This window comes from Vanacampus margaritifer, chromosome 12 (assembly GCF_051991255.1).
Source record: "Vanacampus margaritifer isolate UIUO_Vmar chromosome 12, RoL_Vmar_1.0, whole genome shotgun sequence".
Taxonomy (NCBI): domain Eukaryota; kingdom Metazoa; phylum Chordata; class Actinopteri; order Syngnathiformes; family Syngnathidae; genus Vanacampus; species Vanacampus margaritifer.
Window position 1 is genome coordinate 1,037,263 of NC_135443.1, and position 21,231 is coordinate 1,058,493.

The 21,231-nt window shown below is 41.7% G+C and overlaps 1 protein-coding gene across 1 annotated transcript in view; it reads left to right on the plus strand.

Moving 5' to 3' along the window:
* nrg3a (neuregulin 3a) overlaps positions 1-21,231 on the plus strand; it is a 130,664-nt gene that overhangs the window by 105,472 nt on the left and 3,961 nt on the right. The window contains exon 3 of the mRNA XM_077581257.1: positions 12,538-12,611. Coding sequence (XP_077437383.1) covers positions 12,538-12,611 — 74 coding nt within the window. The remainder of the gene's footprint in view (positions 1-12,537; positions 12,612-21,231) is intronic.

A 21,231-nucleotide genomic window follows, 5' to 3' on the forward strand; every position in this document is an offset into this window, starting at 1 on the left:
CATTAACTAGGGGCGACGTGAGGCTACATGTGGGAAAGAATTAAGTTATTCTGCTAGAATTTGCCTAACACTATGCTATGAAGCTAGCCCACCCAACAGTGATCAAGCTACGCCTCCCAATGTTGACATATGGCCAATATTTCACATGTACTGGAATGTGGTTAATGCTATGCTAACATGTTGGCCTGTCTAACTGGAAGAATTATTCTTAAGGCCATCAAGTGTTTAAACACCTCCATGTTGTCATGTGGCGGCGGCGGTAAGCGATCCGCCTATTCGCTTGTGCACCGGGCGGCCTCTGTCATCACTTAGTCTCTAATTAGCCTCATTTGCATATTTGCATTTGTGTCTGTGTGTGTCTGTTCTGTGTAGCGGACTGCTACCAAGCAGACATTAGTCACACATGGCGGCCTGCGGCGTGATTTTGTGCAGCGTTAGCACACCTAGCCGAGACACAAATACACACAGAGCACAAGACAGGCGCACACAAATTTGTTTACTGACCACTTTGTCGCAAATACATGGCTAATCAGGTAGCTTTTGTTAGCCAAAACTGGTTAGTGGTTGTGTATAAACACAATGCTAACATAAGGCTAGAATGTGGTTAATCAGATCTGATTGATGCTAAACGCTATCTTGGTTGACAGTTTAACAGCATGAAACAATCAATGAATGCACTTGCCATAATCCAACTTTTTTTTTCCTTTCTCTCTCTTGGTCCCGGCAGCTATTGGAAGCTGGCAGTGTCGTTTACCTCGCGCCCGTCCTGCATTGTAACACTGGAAACCAGAAAAGCTCATCTAGCATTGCGTAGGACTACATTTCCCAAGATTCTTAGACACCAAAGCAGGAAGTGGCTCTAGATCTGGTGTAATGAAAACATGCTGGTGATTAGATGTGGCTATATTAGTTGCTACGACAACTGTGAGATTGACATACACATGGCCCAAACAATTGGCTTGCTGACTGAACTTAAAAAAAAGAGAGAAAGAGGGCTGACTTCAATTTCCGCTCAGGCCTCATTTGGAGAGAGTTTGCATTTTGCAGTTTGCCTCAACTGGGCCACAATGATGAGCCCTGCACAAACATATACAAGTAATGAACTCTCTAACATTGTGAAGCGTGTGCTGCTGTTTACAAATGCCAGGACGGTGTCAATCAAAAGTGAGCGTTACGATCCCACTCTCATAAGAAGACGGAGCAAATACACACGCTTATTTTAGCATAACGACGTCGCCGATCTCCAATCAGCTTGATTCCACGGATGAGGAATCTGTTGGAGATTGCGACGTTATCGGATTGATAGATGGCAGGAAGGCGCGCAGCTTGGCGACGCTTGCTAATTGGCTCACGGAGGCGAGCGGCGAGCACGCGCCGCCGGGGGAAATCCACGTGACAGATTTGTGGGAAGAAATGCAAAGCGGCGCTGAATATTCATGGCGGCAAATTGACAACGACTCGCTCGATTGCATCTCGGGAAGCTCGGAGCACGTTTTGCACACACCTGCTAGCGAGATTGGTCGCCGATTGAGTGGAGACATGACCGCACCGTATTGGGCAACAATGACACGTGACAAGATGCTATGAGCTAACGTAGCGTCAGATTGTGTTTCGTGTGATGTGAGTGAAGTTACAAAGTTCTAGAAAGATTTCAATGTTGGCAATTTAGTACGTCACATTTTCACGTAGGAAAACGGCTCTTCAACTTTTGACGCCGAGCGCCACCTAAAAAAAAGAACAAAAATTGACCTCCAAGTAGCAACATTAATATTTAGTTGCGTAGTAAGCCAAGGTTTCAGCAAAAACGAAGTACATTAAATGTCACTGTAAGCCACTGTAACATTATGCACAGTTTGAACATTATTACTTAGAGGGCGCGAAATTATTAAATAATACTTCTTTACATTCTGTTTGAGTCTTGCTCTTTATTAAAAATTTGACAAAAACAATCAGATTGACATATTTGATATATGAGTACGCTGACTTGTGGTTGTGAGTTGCAGTTGCGATTAATCAAATTGTAACTAAAGCGGTCACGATTAAAATAGCATTTTTTTATAGGTAATTGCAGTCAATTTTCTTTACTGTGATGATTTCATAATTAAGGTGAATATATCTTGTCGCGAATCATATTGTATGGAGTGAATCAAATTCTCTCCTAAACAGACTGTATCCGAATTGAAATATTAGGAATCGTATTGTCGTAACTGAAGCGATCCGCGTATCCGGAGTGAATCGTGCCGTCATTTGACTATTGACGCTCCAAATGCAGTGAAATGTGTCGTAAGTGAGTCGTGATGTCATTCGAGGGAATCGTACCGTAAATCGTATTGTGTTGTATTAGAATTGGAGTGAATCGGTTTATGTCGCATTTGTCCTGAATCTTATTGTATTGCATCGTAAGCTAAGTGGAGTGTCAACTTTCATTGCGTCATATTTTCACGATAAAGAAAATGGTATCACATCGCGATTGGAATGAATCGTGTGACGGCATAACTGGCGTGAATCTCATCAGATAGTGAGTATCTGTCTTTTTTATCAAGGTGCAGTATCGGGGATTTTGCCGGGCCTCAGCGATGATGGACTTGCACATCCTCAACTATTTTCCTTAACACTTTCAATCATCAGAAAACTCTTGTACTTTTAGGCGCCAATTAAATATTTAAACACTTAAATGTGAGGGCTCTTGTTCTGGTAAAATATCGTTTGTATCAAGAGTTTACATTTAGTCTCCGCTGAATTATAAATGAATCAAGTTCAAGAAGAGCGAACAAGGCAACATGAGAGTCCAACTTTGGATTCAAGGAGACGTAATTATGGTTTGGGGGGGCTTTTTTTTTTTTGTTCATGTTTTTTTTACCATTTGAAAGGTGAAGGTAGAAGTTTGCAGGGGTCTTAAATCATTTATTGCGGCCAACGCTGCATTATGAGTTGTTTTAGAGCATTTTGACAGAATATTGTCTTCTATGATTACATTCAGTATCGACCAAATGGAAGAATACTCGGGAAAAAACATATGATTTATTTATTTAAAATATTTGTATACAATGCAATTCATTTCAATGGGGAATATCGATTTGATATTCTGGTCAACTGAGTTCGCAGCTTGATCACGGAACTAATTAAACCCGTTCACGTAGCGCCGTAACTTGTGCATAAGTCACATTTCCATCATCCGAGAACGGAAAAACACTCCAGACTGAGAAAAGCCGTCCCCGTCCTGCTGTTGAATATTCATCACGTGATCAGAGGTCACTTCCTGTCCTCAGCATGGGCCGGCATCACGACGGCGGCGAGAAAGAGCGAGAGAGCGACTTCCAGTCGGAGACGAGAGTCCGCCCGCGGGGAACGCGACAGGCGTGACCTCGCCGTCCAGAACCTTCACCTTGTCTCCGCCGAGCGCTAAATATTCCCGGGAAGTGTTGAAGGCCGAGCGGGCCAGACGAGATGCGAGCGGCCGAGCATGACAATGATCCTCCGACGCCGACACACACACGCGCACACACACACACACACACTTGTCTTTGTATCATCGTGGGGACATATCATTGGCATAATGCATTTCCTAGCCCCTCCCCCAAACCCCGTGTATGGGCCCCACAATGTCGCAAAGACAAAACCACACTCACACACACACACATTCACACACACACATACACACACACACACACACTCTCGACTCGCCATCGCACACTCATTTAAAAATGTCATCTGATTCTGTGAGTAGCTCATGCTAACAGAAGTCGGATTTACCGGACTGAAAAAAAAAAAGAAGTACACAGCACGTTTGTTATATTTCAGCCGTATGCCAAAATTGAATAAATTTTTTTCCCCTTCAATTTTACACAAAACACAACATAATGACTACATAGACAAAACATTAACAAATTTGACAAATTCTTTATTAACTTGGTCTCGTTGGCAAGTATGCAACCTGAATGAAAATATTCGAAATTGGAAGCAAAACGTCATTTATATTCACACATCTGACTTAAATGAAGCTAAAACTGACTAACTGACAAAAAAAAATATGCAAACAAAATGCTAACCGAGGCTAAGGGTGGCTAAGAGCGCAAAGCAAACATGTTAAAGCAGCATTTAGCTGCTGTGCCGCACACAAATCAAATCAGCTACTTTTTATTTCTTTACTTTGCTTTCAAATGTCGATTCAACTTTTTTGTTTGTAAATGTTTTTAATCTATGTGAAGCACATTGAGTTACTTTGAAATGTGAGATATAAATAAAGCTGCCTTGCTACAGAGGTTGACTCAGTTAGCAGAAAGCTAACGAGAGTCAGACCCACAATATGTCCTGTAAATGATGCTAACATGGACAATAATTAAAATAGGGTTAATTACCAGGGCTAATGCTAAGCTAACAGGTAAAAACACAAGACTACCATAAGGCTATACAAACATGAACAAACGGCTAGCAAAATGACATGCCAGAATCTAGCTAATGCTAGTCAACCCTATGCTAGCTCTCCTAAAAGTGTCTAAAAATACAATGTGAGGCTTACAGACGTAACAAAATCCTCATGTGGTTAAAATTGCTGACATCGTTCGCATTCAAAAGTCATCTGTTGGCAGTGAAACGATGCCCTCTGCAGGCGGCAAAAACAATCGCTAGACTTCTCGGGTGGCCCAGACGAGGCAAGGTGGCGCGGCTAAGCTAAGACTTTGTGTTAGCGCTCGGGGGGGGGCGGCATCAGAACGCCGTCCTGACTTCTCAGACGAGATTAATCCACTTTCATGCTGACGTGTCGAAAGTCGCGTTCGCCGCCTCTGCCTCGCTAATAGCGCACGTTGCCAATTAATCTCCTCATTAGTCATTCGTGCGCTGCAGCTACATGCTAATTCTCCTGCTCGCAGACGGCAGGTGGAGATGATCGACTCTTGCTTTCCACATAAACAAACACTCATTCTATTTACACTTGTTGCTATTACTCAGATATCAAGCTAAAAAAAAATGCTAGCAAAGTTAGCTAAAATGCCCCTGTGATCAAAAAGGTTTTTTCCAATGATGACATCATTCCCCACGAATCAGGAAATTGTCTGCTAACTTGCCTGTAAAAAAAATGGGACTTGGTCACGGGCTAACGTGCGCGCCACGCCCACTTTACACAAACAATCTCAAGTCATCAATGTCAGGAGCTCCAGTCTCACGCTAATCCAACACGGGAGCACAATAATCTGTCTTTAATCCGCCGTGTCGCGCGTGTCGATAACAATCATCAGGCCATGCTAAGTTTTGCCGCGTCGCTGTCGGACGAGCGAGACTAACCAGATTAGCCCATTGTTTAATTAAAGTGTTAACACGCATTCCCGCCAACCTCATTTCCCCAAATTTTACATCCAATGTGCACTAATCTCCCGCGGTAGCCCCCGGCAGCTAGCTCGTTAGCGTGCGCGGAAGGAAGAAGGGGCTGATGTTGATCCTGCACGTCCCATTAACGAGACAATTAAGATCTTGTCAGCAGAGTCCAAGTCATTCTGGGGTTACGTTGACTTTTCGCTTCAAAGCGCTAACATGGCTAAGCTAATTGACTCAAACCAGCTGAATGGGACTTCAATTAAATGTCAAGCACGTACACAGGGTGGCAAACTTTGACGCCTCTTGATGGACCTCCTGGATTTTGCTGAAAATGTCGCCGGCAAAGCGCGTGTGTGAATTAGCAGTTACAGGAAGTCTGCCATTTTGTTTGAATTGGTCTTTTTAGCTGCATTTTGGCCACTTGAAAATTAGGCAACCAAAGCCAGAGTAACATTGAAATTTGGTCCACAACGCTGTCATGATCAGACACACCAAAAAAAAAGTCGGCCATTTTGGTTGAATCAGGTCATTTTTAGCCTCATTTTGACCTTTCACACTTATTTGAAAATTCAGCCCTGGCAGACAGTTTGACGTAGTAACATGGAATTCGGTACACGTGTTTATCATGAGCAGACCTACAAAAAAGTCTCAAGAAGTCATACCTGAAAAAACGCAGGAAGGCGGCCATGTTGGTTCGAACTTAGAGGTGGTCCATTCATTCCTTTTTGTCTGTCCAAACTTATTAGAAAATTCATCTTCCAAAGCCAGTTGGACGTGGCAACATGAAATTTGGTCCACACCTCTTTCGTGATCAGACCCACAAAAAAAAGTCGGCCATTTTGGTTGAATCAGGTCATTTTAGCCTCATTTTGACCTTTGGCACTTATTTGAAAATTCAGCCCTGGCAGACAGTTTGACGTAGTAAAACCTGAAAATTGTCTTGAGCAGACCTACAAAAAAAAATCTCAAGAAGTCATACATGAAAAAAAACGCAGGAAGGCGGCCATTTTGGTTTAAAGTGTCCACTTGAGGGTTATTTTGTCCATTTCCAGGAGTCCTTCAAGCGCTTGAGAATTTGTCCAATTGCTAGGAAAAGTGAAGCACTTACACTAGACAGATGGAGCGCGCCAAGTTGTTTTGTTGATTTTTTTTGTTGTTGCGTGTGTGCAGACATGTAACGCCAAAGTGAGGATCATCAAGTTCATCACTGCTGCTCTCAACTTTCATTTGGTTGCACTTTTTGGCCTTGGCGGAGGTCTGTTGCGTTCCACTGAGTGGCTGTCGAGTTCAAATCCAAATGATCAAGTTTCCATTCGCGCTTTCTGGCCTTGGCAGAGGTAATGAGGCGAAAATGAGATCTTTGTCGATCCTACGAATGTTTCTCGCAACGCAAGCGCGTTTTATGACTTTTTTGGAAGGTCTCGTCCATTTGTTACAAACGCACGCGTGTGTTTAAGTGTTTGTGTTTGTGTGTGCGTGCACAGGTGTGTGTTTGTGTTATATAAAGCCGCACCTCGACATGTTTGCCAAGCAACACGTGTGTGACCTGGCTCTGTATACAATGTTACATAATACACACACACTGATGCACATACGCTGATAAACAAACGCACACGCTGATACACATTGACACATACACATAAGATGACACACACATTAAAACACAATAACATAAACATGTTAATATGCATACACACACTTAAAACACACCTTTTTTCCAAGCTCATACGCACACGTTCACACGCAGACACATGCACTGACAGACACAAGACTGACACACAAACACACACACTGGGACACGTGCACGCGCACACATATTTCCGTCTTTGAAGTTTGTGTAGCGAGTGCTCTCGTAATGAGATTAAAACAAATGTTTGGAGCTTACTGCAATGCATTGTGGGATTTTCAGCACAGAAGCTCCGAGCGGTCCGCACGAACGTCGCCGCTGACCTCAATGGAGCGCCCGTACGCGTTACATCATCCGCACGCGGGGGAATGGGGCCGGCCTTCCTTTCAATACAGTCGTACCTCAGACCTTTCGCGACTCGCACGAGGCATTTGCACTTGTTGCTCGTTGGTCAGGAAAATCAAAAACTCAACAGAAATACAGCTGTTAAAATTAGTCGGCAAATAATCGATTATCAAATTAATCGACAATTTAAATAATCATGTCATCGTTTGGAGACCATTTTTAGTTTAAAATTGTCCAAATCCTCAGTATATCAGCTGTAATTGTTAAAACAGTGGGGAAAGAGCTTTTTGCAACATGGCCCTGGTTGATCTCTTATACTCTGCTGCCACCTGCTGCCCGTTTTTTGTAGTAACTACCATTGCTTTAAGTGACTTCTTCATGTCAGAGGCTGCATCAAAACCTTCTGTATGCTCTAGCATGAAAAAAAAAACGTTTAAATATGTTTTTGGGAGTGCCGGACAAAAAAATGCTTTTGTATTAATACAAAATTAAAATGAATCTGATTAGTCGATTAATCTTTTTAATAACTGATAAATGAATCGTATTTGATAATGACAGCACTAAACAAAAGTGAAAAAGGTCCAACTGTGACGCTTGAATTTGAATCCCAAAAATCAGGAACAGAATTGGAGACTTATGCTACAGCTAACGATGGGAAAATTAATCTTCATAGATCTTCATGAAGCACTCGCTCATTTTTTTTTTCAATTCCTGTAGATGGTGCTCTTGGTTTGAATATAAAGGCTAGCAAGAGCGCCATCTAGAGGAGTCAAAAAGTATCACAAGTGCTTCATGAAGCTTTGGTGAAGCTTCATTTGTCCATCATTACTTAACGGCATACATCATATTTTCATGCCAATGGAGGACATTCAAACCCGAAACCTGTCCACTGCGAGCCGAATGCGTTAACCACTCTCCACTGTGCCACCCTGCAGCGTCTCGATTCGTCCCATTAGGATCATAAAGCCAGTTTCCAAACTGCCAAGTCGATATCGGCCTCACAAATATTTGATGACATTGGTCCCGTTTTTAATCACTTTTTCGTTACAAATTGAAAGCCGAGCTGTGCGTCGACCACCCGCGTCCTTGCCAGCAATCGTGCGCGTCCCACAACACCTCCCACGCACGTTTTCCGTGTGTCGGGACCAGTACAGCGATCGCCATGGAAACGACACATAGGTGGCAGCCATCTTTAATTGCCCCGCGGGGACGTCGGAGGAAAAGAAGATGAGACAATATCAAAGAAATAAATCGCACCCGGAAGATGCCGCAAATGACGGCGGAGAAAATAATAAACCGCATCCCGGCGTTCATTTGTTTCACTCAATGTCAACACGTGCGCGCGCGCGCGCCTGACAAAAGAAATCCCGCAGCGGACGTCGCACGCAACCTTGACGGATGATTGATGGCGCGCGCGCGAGGGCGAAGGCACCTGGACACGCACGCACGCACGCACGCACGCGTGTGCATGAAAACCTCTTTGCAGCTAATCAAGTTCCAACAGAGCCACATTAGCAAAGTACAAAGGAGTTGTTATTTGAAGAAAATAATCTTTACCTTTCTAGGGGAAAAAAAAGATGAAAAGTTCTATTTTCTTGGAAAAAAAAGTTGTTTATTTTCAAAATAAATTGGACCTTTCCTGAAAAAAAAATGTTTTCTTGAAACTTGGATGCTACATGCGGCGGTTATCAAATTAATCAACAACAATTTTAATAATCGCGTAATTGTGTGGAGACTTTTTTTTAATTTCAAATTGTCCAAATCCTGTGATTTCAGTTTGTCCTTCATGAAAGAAGACTTTTTATCTTCTGTTTCTACTTTGCAAAACAATGACCAAATCAATCCCCTCTTTCTTTTAATCACTGTACAAAAACGATGAATGAAAAACCGCAATCACCGATTAATAACCAGTAATCAAGGAGGAAACATGCTTTGGTAATTCACTTGAATGCAAAATTCAAATGAATCCGATGAGCCGATGAATCGATTTAATCATCGATAGATTCATCGATTCGAAGAAATATCCGATAGTGACAGCACTGATATAAACAAAACAATAAATAATATAGATAACAACACAAATAGTGACAACTTGAAATGAAATTTGAAACGAGATGAAACCAAGTGCAAGATGTGCTGCTGCGTGTCCGAATTTTGCGTGAAAGGGCCGATTGTCAAAGCGGCATGTCAACATATCAAAGTTGAGGTCCACGTTGTTGTGCTTTTGTGTGCGGGTGATTTCCCCTGCGATGGCCGCCGGTCAATAACGTGAAACGCGGAGGTCGTTGTTTGGCGCTGACAGAAAAGCTTCTACAAATCTTGACGGATTTTGTTGTTGTTTGCTTCCTTGCTCGCCGTCCAACCATAAAACAATGGCGGCTAATGCAAGATGACGCTTTGCTTTGTTAGGAAGATCCTTCGGGAAGACGCCAAAGCACACAGTGACGCCAATACAACATATTTTCATATAAAACATTGAAAATAGACATTTCCGCAGAGAACAAGTCATACACGGAACCTAATATACGTACAACATTCTCAACTGTTAAGTATCTGCATGTTCCTGCCGTTCAAGTCGGGACTCGCTTTTAAGTTGAGAACAATAAAGAATTCAGTGTATGGTTCAAAAATTGCCTTTGAAAGAATCTATACTTGTATTAAGGACGAAAATCGGACATGTAGTAAAGCCTCCTTGCCAGTAGTTGGCACTAGATTGCAGCAGTTTGACGCATCAGCAAATCATCATGTACAGTGTGCAAATTTGGGTCCATCACGAAGCAGAGGTTGTAAATCCAAGTCCAGAAAGTAAAAACCCTGCCACATTTTGGCTTTAGCCCCAGGAGCTAACTAGCTAGCACCCCGAGTGCTTGTTTACCCGCGAGGGAGCTAGCTAGCTAACGCAAACGGTGGCATCATTCGAAAGATCCTTTCAAATCTGCTTTCTATTGAACATTGTTGAAGTGGAAAATCGTGAATGAAATGTTTCGCTTTGTTTTCCCCCAAAATGGACTGAATGAAGAAATGAATGAATAAAATGTCTTTTGCTGTTTTTCCTCAAATGAGCTGCCGTCACCCTCAGTCATTTTTTTCCTCTTGCAGGCTAAAAAGTCTTCCCTGCTATCATTCATAATTCATATGCAGCATATTTGCAGGCAGACTTTTAGCCGCTCGCTAGCATGTCGGAGGCACTCGAGCATGGAAACACACGCACACACAAAAACCTTGGCTCCCTCTTGGAAAAGTTTTGTTTTAGAGCTCAAGAAACAGTTTTTTACTCTCCACTCAGTTTTGTAGTTTTGCGAGCGCCGTTTTTGGATGTGACGCAATCAAAAGGCAGCAACAATTCGTTTCGGGGGGTTTTTTCTCTCTTGAGTTTGCTGAAATGAGATGGCGGACAGTACCTAATGAAGTGACCTGTGAGTGCTAATGCTAATGCTAATGCGATTGAGGATAACACAACACACGTGGGACGTGTTTTGGGAGGCATTCGCTAATAAGGCAAACAAAAAAGAATCATTACAAAAATGTATTTGAGGAAAATGACTTTGGGGGATTTGGTGACTTAAAAATATGTGGAAAATGTCAAATGTGTTTGCTCAAATGTAAAACAAAAGTTTGTTGTTTTATTACATAAAATGATAAGATAAAATGAAATAGTTAATTTACAAATTTCAAAGCTTTTATCTCATGCATACTTTAAAAAAAAATTAGATTAAAAGTATCAGTTATATTTGTTTCTATTTAACATATGATAGAACAGAATAAAATGTGTTCATTAATATAAAAAATATATGAATTTCTATTTGTTGACATTTTTGATAAATAAATGCTCTATTTTTTTATTTTAAAATGTCATTACATTTGTCTACAATCCTTTTTTTAAATTTCTATTAAAAAAACATTTTAAAAAATTCATTTTAAAAATATAAAAGTTCAAATAAAAATGAGAGTTTTTGGAACGACAACTGATCTTTTTACAAGAATAACAAACGAAATGACGTTCAAGAAATACAATATTTCTACGGCATAAAAACGTCAAATGTTGAGAATATCAAAAATAAATATTGCGATGAAGTATGACGGCAGGACGACGTCATGTTGCTGTGCTTTCGTGTTGGTGACCTGAAACGTCGAGGCCGCGTCTGTTCTAAAAGTGTTTTTTCTTCTTTTTGGCGGAATTTTGTGAGCGCGTGTGAATAATTGACGAAGCTCTTTGCTCTCTTGAAAGCCTTGCGAGACAGACGCCCGCGTCGGCCGACATGTTTTATTCAGCAAGTCCACCAGTTCAACACCGCCGATGCCGAAAACTTGCTCGGAACAATTTGACCGCTCCAAAGTCAGAAAATCGTAAAGCGCTTCGTGTTCGCGCTACACCGACTCCCTCTAGTGGTGTGTACAAGAATCACTCCGTTAAATCTTCAAATGGTGTAAACATTTTTCAAAATCTTTTAAATAAAAACGTCGGATCTATTTTTAGTTGACAAGCGATTTTGGCATGGCCGCGTTTGGCTGGCTTGTCTTTTTTTTTTTTTTATTACATTTCCACACATTTGAACGGGAATCGTTGCATTTTGAATGCAATTGAATTTGGTCAATCGAGGTTCCGCTGTCTGAATGTTTGAGTGAGTGACAAAATAAAAGCTTGTCGTAAATAAAAGGTTTATGCCACAATCCATATTTGATGTTTTGGTGATTGCCGTAAAACATTCACACACACGAACGCGTGCGGCATCGCTTATAGGAGCCATTACATGTCGTATGTATGGGAACGCGCACACACACAAACACACGCGTGTGCATGGCAATGAGCTTGTTAGGGCGGCACAAGAGAATATTTTCAATGTTCCGTCCCTGCATGAAAAAAGACTCGTAGGAAAACACGTGACTGGAAAACAAATGATTCTTACGCCGCAAGATGATAGTTGAGTTTTTTTTTCTGTGCTTGCAATTGTGTTTAATTCTATATTTCCGAAAATGGATGGATGAATGTTATTCCAAAAAGTTCAATCAACTCAAATAAGTCGACTTTCAAATATTTGATATTGAGAGCCGTACTTTTTTCTTTCTTTCATGTTTTTGGAATGAGCCTCACTCTTGGTGTCGTCAAAGCTTAGCAACATTAGCATTGACAGCATTAGCAATATTAGCATTTGTGCTGCTCTCCACAAAGCCTCTTTTTGAGCGCGATGGTTTGCAAGGTGTTGTCAATGTTTGTCCAAAGTGCTGACGTGACGTCTTCCCTCGCCCACCAGGTGTCGAGAAGGCTACCAGGGCATCCGCTGCGATCAATTCCTGCCCAAGACCGACTCCATCCTCTCCGATCCAAGTAAGACGCATCATCAAACCAGACGATCATTTCATGTCACCGGCCAAATTCAGCAACTCAAAGACACACAGAAAAATGACGAGGCAAGCACTTTAGTCATGCAAGAGCCGTTTGTACTCGAGGCTTAAGACTGAGCTCCGTCTGCTGCTGGCGGACTCAAGCCAGGGACGACTTCCTGTTTGTCCTACAGGACAGCAATGAGTGGACGCAGGCTCAGCTTGTGATCCGCCGTTGTTGTTTGTGTGACAACAATGGAGTTTTTGCCCTTTGTTTGCTCTTAAAACCAACCCTGCAAACCAATCCGTCTTCCCCTTGAGGGATGCCAAAACATTGCTAAAAGCAAACGTTAGCCTCAAAACGTTAGCCTTAGAGATGGCGTCTCTACTTTGACATAGATGCCTTCTTTTACACCTCATTCATTCCAGCCGTCCTCCTAATCCACAATTTGGACCTTGTTGAAATGTGCCTGCACAGGACGCAGCTCAAATTTAGATCTGAAGAAGCCTTTTGGATTAAAGGTGAAAAGTCTCCAAGAAACAAAAACCTTTGCAGACGTCAGCCAATCGGCGATCACGTGTTTCGCCGTGCACGGATGCTTCGCAGAAAGCAAGCATTGGCGGTGCCTGAGGCGTGTGGAAATAAAAAAAAACTGACTGGTAACAAGGTCGTTTGCAAAATATGCAAATCTATGCTCAAGTATTAAAAAAAAAAAAAAAAAAAGCACAAGTGCTATGCATGGCGGTCGGAAAAGGCACCTGCTGACGCCAACTGACGAACAGCCTGAATACTCACCTCGGTCGGCAAATAGCAAATTCCACAAACGCCTCCTGCAACTAAGAAAAAAAAAAAAACATTTTGTAGTGTCTGCGTATTGAAACGGCGACGAGCGGCGGTCGATCAACAACGTCTTTAGGAACGCTTGCCGTCAAAAACATCCAACTGGGGTTTCGACCTTCAGTCATGCTCGCCTTCTTCCAATCGCAAATCCGTCGCAACTTCTACAGCGCTAGCATAGCAAACCTTCCGTCGTAATGCGAGCGAGGAGCAACCCTCAATTGAGCGTTGTACAACTTGTGATTTCCTGCAAGGCCACGAAGGCGCCTGAATGTGATTGGATGAACAAGTCGGGGGTGTGGCGAGTGAGAATGACGAACGCCGGCTAGCCTTACTTTGGCGGCGGAAGATAAACCGTCGTGCGACAAAAGCTAGTTGACAACGGATCAAAATGTCAACGAGCTCATTCGTTAATCAACGTTGACTCGACTAGCATCAACTTAGCGTCGACTACGAGTACTTTCTGGGCCTCAATAAATTAGCCGAGAAATCCATTGATTTACTTTTCTTCTTTAAAAAGTTGTTTCCGAGCTTGTCCATCAAACTTTAGTTGTTGAAGTTTTCTAAAGGCTGAAAAGTTCCACGTCTGAACAAACGCAGCAAAAACCAGTGGAGCGTCCTCGTTAGCCTCATTAGCGCCTCTGCCGCCTCCTCGTTAACAACGTCCTCGTTATCAGGCGTCCTCTCAAAGTCATTCTGTCAATAATAATAATAATAATGTTCTCACCTCGTCAATATGTTACATTATTGATGACTCACTGTATACACAAAATAAAACCGTACCCTTAATGACAGCCACCTGTTTGTGTGTACTTGGGATGAGAACAGGGCCCAACGAGCCTCGCGACTTCCCTATCATTCCAAATTTCATTCATATTCATCATTATTACTTGATTAAAACCCAACAATAGCGATGATTATAGAATCAAAACCTGTTTTTCAATCTTGTGTACTATTTTAATTTTTTGATCTCTTGTGACTGATCTGCAGTTTGATTTCTGCCGTGTGAGTTGATGTTGTGACATTAGCATTTAGCGTTAGCACACTAGCAACCCAACGCAAGATTATTTTCATTCTTCTCACCTTTTCTTTCTTTTTCTCTCCTCACGTTTGTTGTTTTGACTGCTTTTCGCTTCCAAAAAAAAAAAGTGGGTAAGTGCAAAAATGGGAAAAGAAGAGTGACAGTTTGCCTCTTCTTTCCTCCCCCACCTTGTCTCAGTCCCCCCGCAACCCTTCCCACCTGACTCTCGTACTAGCAACTTGTCCAAACTATGCCGGATGACTTTTTGTGTGACTGGAAAGTGAATGCGCACTGCAAAAGCTCAAATCAAGCCCAAGATTCGAGACCCTGTAAAGTGAATTCAGAGAATTGTTGAAAACACGTAACCGAGGCTGTCCCTGGCTCACGCTAACGCCGGCTAACGCTAACGCTGGCTAATGCCACAGCTAGGAAATAGCAAGCCAATAAAATGTCACTTTCACGTCACTCAACAGGTTAGCCCCGCCTTTTAAAGGCAAACACGCATTCACAGTTCTAAGTTAGCGTCCAATTTGTCAGGGTTGTTAAAAACTCGCTTCTCCAAATTCCAAAGACATTTTTATTTCACTTTACAGGGACTAGAAATGTTCATGTTCTTTGTCTGCCAAGATATTTCTTCTCTCATCTTACTCAGTGTTTTAACACTTCATTATTGGTTATGAGTAAGTTGATCTCAAAATAAGAAATACCCAAATTCTACAGTGTAGGTAGCAATAAAAGCACATTTTTTCAGGGGGTTTGAGGCTAGCTATGTTTTTGCTCTCCAATTGTTCTGTTTGACAGACAATTGAGCTGAAATGAAGTTACACAATCCTCATTTTCTTTATTTTCTTTGTTTTTTTCTTGTTTTTGAAGACCTCTTTTTGCAGTGCAGCATCTCCTCAACTTCCCGACAACCTCCTAACATGCATCTTGATCTCCCCTGTCTCTCCCCTAATTCCTCCCCCCCGCCTGCACTTCCTGTCCAGTTTGTAAGCTAACACTTGCCGACATGCTACCGGGCGCGAAAACGCTTCATCAGTCTCCGTGGATTGTGGGTAATTGGGGGGGTGATTTGGGGCGAGCGAGTGAGGACAAGGCCGAGCAGTTGCACAGAGAGCGAGCGACGCACTTAAATGCTGACTCAGACGTTTACTTTTCAAAGGAAACACATTAGAAAAAAAAAAATCGCTTGAGCGTTGAAAGTTAGCGTGGGCCGCTAACGACTGAAACATTGGAATCATTAAAGCCATTTATCCTTCTTGACTGTTCATTCATCATTTTTGACTTTTTGCCCATTTCTGGACGCACTTTCAGAAAATGTCAAGAAGCAAAAAGCCTCTTTCATACCCACCAACAAAGCCGATTTTTTTTTTTTTTCTAACTAAATGCTCACATGCAACATAATGTGAAAGACTTGTTGTGGAAATTATGAACCCTCAAACAGCTGCTATGACTCATACTCGTACTTTAACACACACGCAGCAGTAAGACATACAAAGAGAGCATACAACAAAAGAGTCCACCAAAGCCTGCAATCTCATCTGAAGGACTCGTTTTTAACGGCAGGAAATTAGCATAAAAGTTGTGATCATTTTAAAGCTTAAAAGAACGGCAACACATGCATCACATACATACAAACGGAGCAAAAACAATACTAATAGGCCTCCATTTCTAACTACTCAGTGGGAGCTATTATTGGAGTTTAGTTGGGGACCTTCTCTGCCTCTTCTTCTTGCTCTTAATTTTTCTGCATCTCTTCCAGTTAGCTAAATGCTACCTGGCTTGTTGTTGCACGGCGTGGTACAACATTGAAGGCGTTCAACTCCACATTTGTTCTTGCCTGAAAACTTTACAAACACATAAAAAAGGCAAACTCTTTAAAAAAATAAATAAATAAATTGCAATCGTGATACAGAACCAAATTGTGCCACTTTGGGGGCTGTCATTCACGTCAGCGCTGGTTTGCTTCCACAACCCAAGTGACCCACTTTGGACATCTCTCTCTCTTTAAAAAAAAATAAATAAATCACCTGAAAAGGTTGTGGAAAAAGCAAAGCAGTACGTGATGGATGTCGACTCCCTCCCGGGAAAATAGTCGGCGAGCCCTCGGTTCACAACAAACAGCTTTTGACACGTCAATCCATTTGCGCGTTAACATTTCATTCACGGGAAAGCGCAAGATGGAGAAGTGGCAGACGTGTGCTTTGGCGCCATCTAGCGCTTTTCTTGTCGTCATCTCGGCCTCACTTTCACGCAGACGCAGCTTGCTCGTGTGGAACGTTGAAGGGCGTCGCTAAAACGAGGACAATGAGCGTCCTCGTGATGTCAAGCGGAATCTCGGCGTGAATCAGGTTGAAACGCATTGATTGATTTGATTGATTGATTGATTTGTACACAATGGAAACTTCAAATCGCTCACCATTGAGCATAAAAACACAATTAAGACGCAGGGCTTATTTCCATTGTGGTCCTCGACAAACATAACATAAAAGGGCAACATCATTTCATCAACAACGTTAATAAGTTGAGTTAAAAAAAAAAACGACATTTACAATGAATGAAAACGTCTCATATTTTCATATAAAAACAGAATAATGGCAAGAGTAGCATAATAAAAGGTACTTAATAGCTCATAAAATACAAATGTGATTATTTAAGAAGAATAAAAAGGTTAATTTGAGTATTTGAGTCTGGTTTTGTATCCACAGTTTGAGGGCTATTTTGGAAAGACCTCATCTGCACACGAGCTGGCCCGTTCATCCGGTTCCAATTTCACACGTGAACCCTGAGCACAAAAGTTTGCCTGGCCCTGATTCAAAACATTCCTGAAATATGTTTGCACAGTATATGAAATGAATTGGAGCTGCAGTCAGCTTGTGGATGCCAACATGGCGCATGTGGCCATGAAAAGTAAAGAGATCTTTTTTATTATTGACTTTATTTTTTTTTTTTTTTTTATTGCCTCTCGGAGCATCTGGCACATGTTGTGTGTTAGCTGCTCGTTAGACTAATTAGCAGCAGACTATATTTACTTTGTTGCTTTTTTTTAATGAAATAAAAGCATCAGACACTTTTCAAAAGAGTGGGAGAGCGTTAACTTGTTTTTCCACCGTGGACGGCCAACAATTAGCGCCACCCTCAAATACATTCGTCTCGTCCCGTTTTCAACGGATGACGGTTTGCTGTGTCTCGTTCTTATGGACGTGCAAAGAAATTGTGATTGTTCCATCTGTCTTGTGTTTCTTGTTTTACAGTTTGCGGTGTCACTAAAGTCAATAAATATAAATAACTTAAATGTGACTGCTTACAAAAAGCACATTTTTTTCCACTTTTTTGTCAGGATTTTTTGGGGGGGCTGAAATCAGTCCATGTTCGACTGATGATTAAAAAAAGAACAGAAAAAGATAGACAATTTTTTTCTGGTGAAAGAAAAGAGTCTCCACTTTCTTTTTTGGTCGGTTTGCTGCTGCTTATCAACTCATTTGCTCCCAAAAAGGTATGAAAAATATTCTATTTTAAATATTGCCATGGTCACAAAAACGCATTTATATGTTTTTTTTTTTATGCATACAGACGGCGTTGATGCAGCCGCTGACCTGAAGAGGTCGCTTAAAGCAATGGTAGTTATTACAAAAAAAACAGCCAGCAGGTGGCAGCAGAGTATAAGAGATCAACCAGGGCCATGTTGCAACAAGCTGTTTTCCCAGTGTTTTCACCAGGAATGTAAATAATGATGACATTTAGCTTTGGTCTAATGCTAATTGCTGCAAAATGGAAACATGCAATGTTTTTTAACTCATTCACTCGCAGCCATTTTCACTGAAGCAATCCTGTTAGCCGGCGGTTTTACCGGATTTTGACTGATTTTGCAAGGCCCACAGAATATTGTGTTCTATTGCTATAAAAACATAAACCCTCTATTTCTATCTGTTTCCATTTTCCTGGTTGATCTATTGTACCCTGCTGCCACCTGCTGGCCGTTTTTGTAATAACTGCCATTGCTTTAAGCGACCTCTTCGTGTCAGAGGCTGCATCAAAGCCTTCTGTATGCTCTAGCATAAAGACATTTTAAAAATGTGTAAGCATGTCTTTGGGAACATTAAAATATTTAAAATAGAACGTATTTCTATGTTTTTGGGAGCAAATTAGTGAAGTGGAAAAATATGTCAACCTAATACTTTTTTTCTTGACGAAAGAAGAGACTCTAATCTTCCTTTTGTTAGGTTTAATGTTTTATAGCAATAGGACACAATATTCTGTGGGCCTTGCAAAATGCATCAAAATCCAGTCAAACAGCCGGGAGTGAAGGGGCTTGCTTCAGTGAAAATGGCCGCTGGGAGTGAATGAGTTAACACATTATTCCATGTGTCTTGAAATACGAGTCAAAAATACATCAACACAGCTGGCAATATGAGGAAGGAAGTGGCCTTTGAAAATGGCTGCCACTCAATGAGTGACGTGCGCGTTGGTCATTTGGGCCACGCATGAAGAATGCGCTCTGGTTCACTTCAAGGCCCCCAAAATACACAAAAAGCTCCAAATGTTTCTTCTGGAGTGGACCCAAAAATCTCTTTGATAATCTTACCGACGAGCCTCGGGCCAAAGCTCCCAAAAAAAAAAAAAACATGGAGGCCTGAAAGCACTTTTCTGCCATTTGAAATCACTTGGCGTGATTTGGAGTCGCTCGCTCGCCGGCGGGAAGCAAAGCGCGGGAGACGGCGGTTAAACGGAGGTAAAGGTTGGCCGTCCCCATGTGAAGACTTGAATTGAAAATGCGTTTTGTTTTCAGTTCCTTTTCATTTGCATCTCGCCAACTTCACGCGTGGCGAGCCCGTGAACGATTGTTCGCGCTCCGGCTGTCAACCACACTTTTTTTCTCTCTCTCTCTCTTCTCTTCTCTTCTCTTCTCACAAGAAAGAGAGAAGGTGAGACGCCACTTTGAAAAGAAGAAAAGTGCAAGAATTATCAACTCAAAGCATGAACAACTTGGAGAAGACGGCATTGCAATCATGAAGAACAACATGACTAAAAGAAGAAATGGAAACTGGATTGGAAGTTTGGAAACGCTGAGGAACATGTGACTCGACAAACAGGAAAAACAAACGACAACAAGAGCGCAAGGAGAAGAAAAGAATGACACGAAAACGAAAAACTTGAAAAATTCACTCGCTAATGGAGGCTGCTGCCGGGTCAATTGAAGCAAATTAGGGTTCGCCATCTTGCTTAAGAACGCTTCAATGTGGTTGAGGATTGAACCCACAACACCTTAGTGTTGGGAGACAAGCACTCTACCACTGAGCTATGCCGCCCGAAACATGAAAATCTTCATGGCAACTGTGTTGGTTGCACAATTTGGTTACTACGACTCATTTACATTTTTATCTTTATACAATCGTAAAAATGCTAAAATAGACTTGACACGATCAGGATTTTGGAGCCGATCAGCGAAAAAAAAAAAAAAAGATATCCAATGCAATCAGAAGATGGACCAATATATCCAATCTATTAATTGTTTATTTGTTGGTCCCACCCACAAAAGCCCAAATTCACACAAAATTGACCTGCATTGAAATGCATCCCCCCCAAAAAATAAAAATATTAAACCATGAATATTGTCCCGGAAAATGGGATCAAAATTTTGCTGACCTATAAAAAAAAATGTAATCCAAAAATGTAATTAGCATCATCAGAAAGTCTGTTGCAAATGATAACATTTCATTTGGGACACATAACATTAAATACATTTTGCCTTTAAAAATGTGAAAAATATTCCTTGAGAAACTTTTTTTTCCCTTCGAAACAATTATTACCCTTTGAATGATAACTGCCAATAATTCCAATATCAGTAAAATGAATTAATTATCCAAATGAAATTCAGTGGGTTGTTTCTTTACCGTTGTTGAGCAAATGAAATCAAAATGACTCGTACATAATAAATGAAGACTGAAAAGAAAGAAGCTTGAGATGTTCCGTTTTGTCATCACGACTTTTCCTGAATGTTCAACTTGTGTTTGGCCTTGGCGGAGGTCCTCCTCCTTCTTCTTCTTCTTCTTCTTGTGCTTGATGTTATTTAAGATGGCGTGTGTACAGTATGTCCTCCAGCGGGGCGTCCATCTTGAGCACAGAGCGTCCGCGCGGCGTCCATCTTGTCGCTTCCTGATGGATGCTCGGCCATCTTTAGCGCCAGCGGCTTTACGCTAAAGCTGACTGTGAAATTGAGTTTGTAACCTCGAGATCAACGCGGTCGTCCGTCAAGGTCGGCCGGACGCTGACCAAATGAACGTGTCGGACGCAAGATGAAAGGCCGGCATCCGGCGGAAAAACAGACGCGGTGCGTTCCGACTTGTTTACGGCTTTTGGCGAGCAGACCTGAAAAATGAGACCTTTACTTGCTAACTTGGATTTTCAAATTAAAGCCACAACTTTATCGTCAGCGTCGGCTTGAAAACATAAAACAATTGGTTTTGAATTTGCTCAAAACAAGAAACTGTTTCTTCTCATAGGAAACACAAGGTTCAAAATATAACACTTGTTGTGATCTCATAGGAAGCAAGACTTTCAAAATAAAATGTGTCGTTTGGAATGTCCATCTGTCTTTTGTCACAAAACAATGACAGAAGACTTTCATAATAAAACATGTATGTTTTTCAACAAGTAAGTTCTGCTAATGCTACATGCTAATGCTAACATCTTCTCTCTCTGTCCTCCTTCCTTCACTCCCTCCTCCCCTCTTTCCTTCCTCCCCTCTTTCCTTCCTGTCCTCCT